The sequence below is a fragment of the Electrophorus electricus genome, chromosome 4, assembly GCF_041902795.1.
Source record: "Electrophorus electricus isolate QZ-2024a chromosome 4, ASM4190279v1, whole genome shotgun sequence".
Lineage (NCBI taxonomy): Eukaryota > Metazoa > Chordata > Actinopteri > Gymnotiformes > Gymnotidae > Electrophorus > Electrophorus electricus.
In genome coordinates this window covers 39182817-39189321 of record NC_137500.1, presented here as the reverse complement: position 1 = coordinate 39189321, position 6505 = coordinate 39182817, and the positions used below count along the sequence as shown (strand labels likewise).

At 36.0% G+C, this 6505-nt stretch overlaps 1 protein-coding gene across 3 annotated transcripts; it reads right to left on the bottom strand.

Moving 5' to 3' along the window:
* Nucleotides 1–201: 201 nt before the first annotated feature.
* Nucleotides 202–5674, bottom strand: LOC113579016 (lymphocyte function-associated antigen 3-like). 3 transcript variants are annotated; one of them, XM_035520874.2, is made up of 6 exons: nt 5523–5674; nt 3976–4266; nt 3130–3378; nt 2867–2974; nt 2398–2456; nt 202–1014 (listed from the first exon to the last, which is right to left on the bottom strand). In XM_035520874.2, exons 1-6 carry the CDS (start codon nt 5575–5577, stop codon nt 985–987), a joined length of 792 nt encoding a protein of 263 aa, XP_035376767.2. In that variant the 5' UTR covers nt 5578–5674; the 3' UTR covers nt 202–984. The 3 variants fall into 3 exon arrangements, with proteins under 3 accessions (XP_035376767.2, XP_026868462.2, XP_035376766.1); XM_035520873.2 differs by lacking the exon at nt 202–1014 and adding an exon at nt 1051–1161; XM_027012661.3 differs by lacking the exon at nt 2398–2456.
* Between the last annotated feature and the right edge of the window lie 831 nt (nt 5675–6505).

The window sequence follows — 6505 nt, the reverse complement described above, 5'->3', positions numbered from 1 at the left end:
ACTTCAAGCACCACCACCCTTTTAAAGCAACCAGTCCGCTCTTCTAATCAGTATGACCGAGTGATAGCAGCTGCCTTGTCCTCATTAACACTTTCTCCTGAGCTAATGAGATGATCAATGAAATGATGTTAACAGGCCATTTGTGTATGTGTCTGAACCCCCCACCAGCTCTGGTCACTGCCAAGAAATAGATTTTGAAACTGGAGCCCAACATTATTTTATTGTTATGTACATATAGGGACACAAACATAATTAGACACAGGAAAAAGTATCATAAACATTAAACGGCTCACCTCTCACAAGCAACATTTCTATGTGGCTATCTATAGATAAATGAAGCAGTTGTAAAGTAGCAATTTCAAGTGATGGAAATACGAGGAATAAATATGAGGACAACACACACACCTTTACTGCATTACTGTTACACAGCATTACTGTTAAACTGAACATTGCAATAGGAAATCTTATATAAACAAATTTTATTTTACTTACTTACACATAATAGATTAAAAAAAAAAAAAAAAATTAATCTAGTATGCACAATTTATCAGACAGGGCTTCAAGCAGGCTTCAACAACCACAGACCAGATTATGCCAGGCCAGGCATCAGGCTAAATCTGGATTCCCATATGAATTCATGCTATTCTTAAGGCCAGAAGTATCTTAACATGTTACTTATATGCTAATAAATGACATATGGACACATATTTCCACTGTAAATGATTTTGCTTAAACAACAAAGAATTCTTTATGAAGGAGGAAGTTTAATTTGGATTATTTTCTCATGTGCAAGGTGTAAATGATTTTCCATACATTACTTCAACCCCCAACATGAATTATGCATGTTTTTGATCGTTTTCCATATCATCCTTTGCATTTTGCAGAGATTTTGGTTTAAATCTTCTGCATTCTGAAGCCAGAGCTCATTCTGTATTTGTCTGCTGATGTTGCCAGATAGTGAGTTTCTCTCACTGTTATAGCAGTTTATGTAGCACTACAAGGTTGTGTTCCTTCCTGAAAATGAAAAAAGGAAAAAACAAGAAACTAAATGATCTGTTGCTTTCATCAAGTAAGATGTTCAAAATGTAGAAAATATGTAGTAAAAAAAAGGTTATTCAAAAGACCAAAGCACTTAAACTGTTCTCCTCTTGCCCACTTTCCCTGCAAAAGGGGGGGAGGGGGGGGGAAATAAAGTTTGGGTTTCTAAGAGTGATTAATATTTTAGCCAGTTAAATGAAATTTTTTATGTAAAGGTTTCATCGAATACTGTATTCTCTCTCTCTTTTTAAACCAGACATCATTTAAATCGATTCTGCTACCAAGTCTGACTACCTGTCGGTTCCTGCCTCTTGTTGAGTGCTCTTTAAGGACAGTACAGATTTTTTTCCTTTTCCAAACAAAACCCATTTTGGCTTTAAAGAGGTGGGGTCACTCCCGTACTCTGAAAAGTGGTGGTTCAAAATGCCTTTTCGCCCCTGTGGCTCTGGCAGCCTCGACAGTACATCAAAAGTTTGTGCTTACATTTAGAAGCAAGATGTTTCATTGTATGTTTGCTCTCACTATCAGAGCAAATCCTCATGGTTAGTTGCAACTAAAGAATAATTATGGAAAGACAGTATGGCCTACAAACCATCGGTTACAACCCGTGCATTATACTAAAGAAAGTGTTGCTTTTTGCCATTATAATTGCTTTATTGAATATTATTCATTTTCATGTGGTTGTTTCTGTGCTAAAAAGTGCTTGCTTCATGCAACTGGCTTTTCAATGCAAACATCACATATTAATTTCGGCAGACGATGATTCATCATACCTTAAGCATTTAAAGTTAAAGAAAGTTGTTAGTTACTATTATAAATCAAGATAACCATTTTGCAATGGTTGCAATTGTTATGTTTTGTAACATTAAAAATGTAATTCTGACTAAGGTGAATGTGTTGTGTGAGACATGTGCCTGGCCCGCATATTTGTGGTAACAATCAAACAAAAACACAGTACATTTTTGTATAGCGCTTTAAAAATTACAAAAATCTAACGCATTACACTTGGACAGCTACAACAGAGGGCAACTGCTATTAGTAGTTTATTTAATGGGCCCATTTTGTGATGGTCTAATAGAATCTCACTGCTACTCCTGTCTTTTCTCCTTGTTAAGTGCGCATTCTCAAAACAAACCTGAAAACATGTATACTGACGAATCATGTGTAGCAGCATATATGGGGGCATTAGGTCAGTCATGAATGTGACATGAATGATCCTGCTAGGTTCTATGCAGTTTTGAGTTCTGATACAGCCTTAGTACCTAAAACATTATACACACTTCCATGTTATATAATTCTGCATCACAATTTTCTAAGTTACTACATTTTCTTCAAAAGATAATATAGCCCTGCTGTTACCTTTTCAGCATTTAAAGGCACTTCTTCACGTTTCCCATTGCTCTTTGACACAGCTACAGCTAATAAAGGTAAAAACTAAAGTTAATTCATAATGTAAAAAGAAAAATTAGATTTTAACTCAGTTAAAATGCTTAATAATGTTTACTTCAAATAAAGCTTTCATAAACTTAAAAAAAAATTTTAACAGGAAACACTGGACTACACTACCTCCGTGCCCTTCAAAGCAGTAATACCAACAAACCCATATTTGCCTATGTGAAATAAATATCCTCAAATAAGATAACTGATAGATTTAACCTGCCTTGAAAATTTGTAGAGGCATGTCATTAAAATGGTAAAGGATTTTAAAAAGGAGGGGCAAAATTGCTTTTTTGATAGAGACACAAAAATGAGTTCTGTAAATTATACAAATTAAGAAATATCTAACATTTCCAATATTTGATGTCAAGTATTCCAGGAAATGCCATACCAGGTTCCTCCTTTTTCCAGTGTCTGTAGCCAAAGAACCCAATAATCCCAAGGATAATAGGTATAAGAGTGCCAAACACAATTGCAGTTATTGGAGGACTGTGATTATCTGTACAAGAAAACAATGGTTAATAAATTGATCACATTTTATATACTTCATATACATTTTTTATCTGTTATTGTGGAACGCACTTTAACATCCAAAGATATCACGCTGTAGCCATAAACAGCAAAACTCCCAGTAATTGTTTTTAATACCATTACCTGAGAAACAGTCCTTCAGCGATAACTGTGCAAAGTCTTTGCTCACTTCATTTGTTACATAGCAGATATAGAGCGAATTAAGGGTTTCATCTATTTCAACAGTAATGTTGTCTCCATTGTGGGTGAAGCCATCGGGCCCGGTCCATTTAAAGGCTGCATGCAGTGGCGGATCAATGGAGCACTGGAGCGTTACTGCTTTGGGATCTACGTTGTTTAGCTGACATGTCACTTTCGGCTTTGAGATGCCATCTGAAAGCAAAGCTTGCTCTTTTAAACAATATTTAAAAATACTTGAGGCAAAATTTAAAGCCTATGATATTAGATGAACAACTGATTTCACATTAATTAAAATTTCCAGGCAGTACACAATAAAATGTTATTAGGTTTGAAAATGTTATGATATGTGGCAGAGTCAGTTGTTGCCTACAGATGAAATAGTTAAACTTGGTGTTCTCTCTTTAAGACCTGGATATCCTATAGTTCGTAGTGTTGTGAAAGAGAACTAAAATATGTGCAAATAATGGTACACTGAATGAATCAACATCAGACTTCCATGATACTCATCTTCTGAAGTAAATTCTGACACATGTCAAAAGGACCAACTAGTATGATTAATTCAACACTGAACGCTATTCACCTACATGCTGTTTTAACAGATACACAACATTCATAAATGCATGCGTTTCTGTTCTAACCAAAGGATAAGTAGATAGCAAAAAGAGGTAATGTGGTAATCAATACCAAATTACCACTTCAGACTAAAAGTGATTTAATGAATGCAGGAATTTAGTAACATGTGATGGTGCATTTTTCCCTCAAGTCTCTTCATCCCAAATCATGACTTACCAATCACCCTAATCTCATATTTGCTTTGCCTTAGCTGTCCATTCACCTGGATCTCATACTCAAAGGTGCCCTCGTAAGTTGCATCAACTCTGAGAAGTGTGAGATTTCCAGTTTCCTTATTGAAAAGTGCCTTTCCCTTAAATCGATACCACTCAATATTGCCATTTTCATATTCAACAACTTTGTTGTTTATGTGTTTCCACAGAATGGTGTCCATTTTATTTGTTATTCCAGGACTCAAAGTCTGATTTTGTCCAGTCTGAACAAAGACAAAGTCACAAAATACAGCACCTAACAAAAAGAAAATGAAAAGGTTATACTGCAGTAATGCACATGTATATATGGACACAAAATACAAAACAGAGATTATTTAGTGCATTATAAAATATAAGCATAGAATAAAGTAAACGCTATTAGGGCGCTTGAGCACAGACTATTTCAAAGAAGGCCTAGATATTTCTTTCTGTACTGGAATAAAGAGTTTGTTGTTGTTTAAGTAAAAGGCCTATTACTAAAAGTGCTGTTTTTCTGTCTTTTAAAAATAGTCTGCTTGAACATTACATCCATGTATTATTTTTGGTTAATATTAGTCACAGTAGTTAACAAATGACAACCAGGGATAGAAATAATTCACCTGGTCTTGAACTAAACTGACCTTGCCTGAGCCCACATACTGTAATAAAGTATGTCCAATAACATTTACATAAACGTTACTCATGACTACTTCCTTATCATAGCCCTTTGACATAAAGTAAGTTCACTTATGGAAACAAGACGTCATGTACAGGATGAGGTGTAGTGGTACTTTCTTTTTTAACAACGTTGACAACTACTTACAAAGTTGGTCTCGGTATAGTATGTTTGCTTCTGCTATCTCCAGTGTGATTGTTTACTGTGTTACCCACTTGAAAACTCAGGTTTAAACTCGTTGTTACTGAACCACTAATTTTAATACACTGTAATCTGGTTTTACTGTAGCTCTTGGGTTTGATTACTCAAATGTACACTATACACAAATGTGGGGCGTTGGTTTTGTACGAGGAACTCGTTAACCAAGCGCACCTTGGTTTTAGTTTTAGTAAAGGAAATGGTTCTATTCAAATGCAAATATGCATATAAATATAAATATTTAAATAACTAAAAAATGGGCAAATATAAATGTTACAAGAACTTAAATCCAAGTTGTTTGGTGATTACGATGCCAAATGGCGAATCAGTGGTCACACCCCGGCCCGCCGAAGCCCGATTAGCTTCTGCTCGGGGAGCCGGGGAGCCAGAGAGCAGCAAGACAAATACCTGCCTAGTTCACCAAATACAATACAACTACGTTATCGTGGTCTGTTAGTGTTGTCCTTCATTAATGTGATGGCTACGACTTTGGAGCGCTGTAGCTAGTGAAATGCAGTAAACGAAGACAACTAACGACACCCAGCTAACTAGTTAGCTAACGTTAGCTGACGAGCTAGGCAGAGAGCGCATTGCTAATAACTGACATTACTTTGACATTTTAAACAAAGAGCAAGTTACGAATCTAAGATTGTACTTACGGACACCGAAAACAATAAAATACAAGAAATCCCATGCGCGTTTTCTACTAGCCATTATCGCCAGACATGAAGGGCGCAGTAAAAAAAAACGTCCTGGTAGTTCCCTTTTTAATTTTTTTTCTCGCACTCGCCATTGCGCATGCGCAAGCAGCTCTATCGCAGTGACGTGAGTCTGACGTCAGTATTTGGTGAACATGGCAGTATACAATATTTCATCAAGATGCTGTGAGGAAGGTGTTTGAGAATTAAGAATGGGGTTTTTTTTTTGGGACAAAGTGAATTACAACAATTCATATATGGCATGATGCGGCAATAAATTAACAATAGTAAAATTTTAAAAAATCTAAATAATGAATGTATTATGTGCTTGTGTACTGATTGGGTCCCAAATCAGTGTGCCATATACAGTGTGCAACCAAAATACAATTTTCTAGGATGCGAAAGACAACCGGATATTATATTACTCTGACCAACTATTCTGATACTCATCAGAGCTGTCTTCGTGGTTTACTGAGTCCCGTTATGAAATGGTGGCGAAAGACCTTTGACAAGTAGGCAGAACCTTCAAATGTTTAGGTGACCTCTTAGTATGGGCTGCTTTTATCACATACTACAATCTATACTGCATACTACTACTAGTATGCGATATACAGTATGTATTAGGCTATTTTGAATATAGCCTTATATTACAAAACCTCTGGGATAGCATGCACAGACACCCTCCCTTAGCTAGGTAGCTGTGTATCTAACTACAATAACTTAGCTACATAAAGAAAGCCACTCTCTCTGAGCACACCACCAACGGATACAGCTAACTCGCCAGCTAGTTTATGTTAACATCCAAGTACACCACATTAGATAGCAAGCTAATATCAAACAACAAAGAACTGGTATTCAGATTGTGCTGAAAAAGATACTTAACTGTCACAATAGTCCCTAGGTATTACTCATTTTACACAATTTTATTTCCAGAATAGATACAT

Coding starts and splice junctions, on each gene's coding strand:
- LOC113579016 (XM_035520873.2), bottom strand. CDS start 5,577: ATGGCTAGTAGAAAACGCGCATGGGATTTCTTGTATTTTATTGTTTTC. Junction 4,267..5,522: donor TTTTATTGTTTTCGGTGTCC/GTAAGTACAATC, acceptor TCTTTTTGTTAG/GTGCTGTATTTTGTGACTTT. Junction 2,975..3,129: donor GCTGAAGGACTGTTTCTCAG/GTAATGGTATTA, acceptor TTTCTTGTACAG/ATAATCACAGTCCTCCAATA.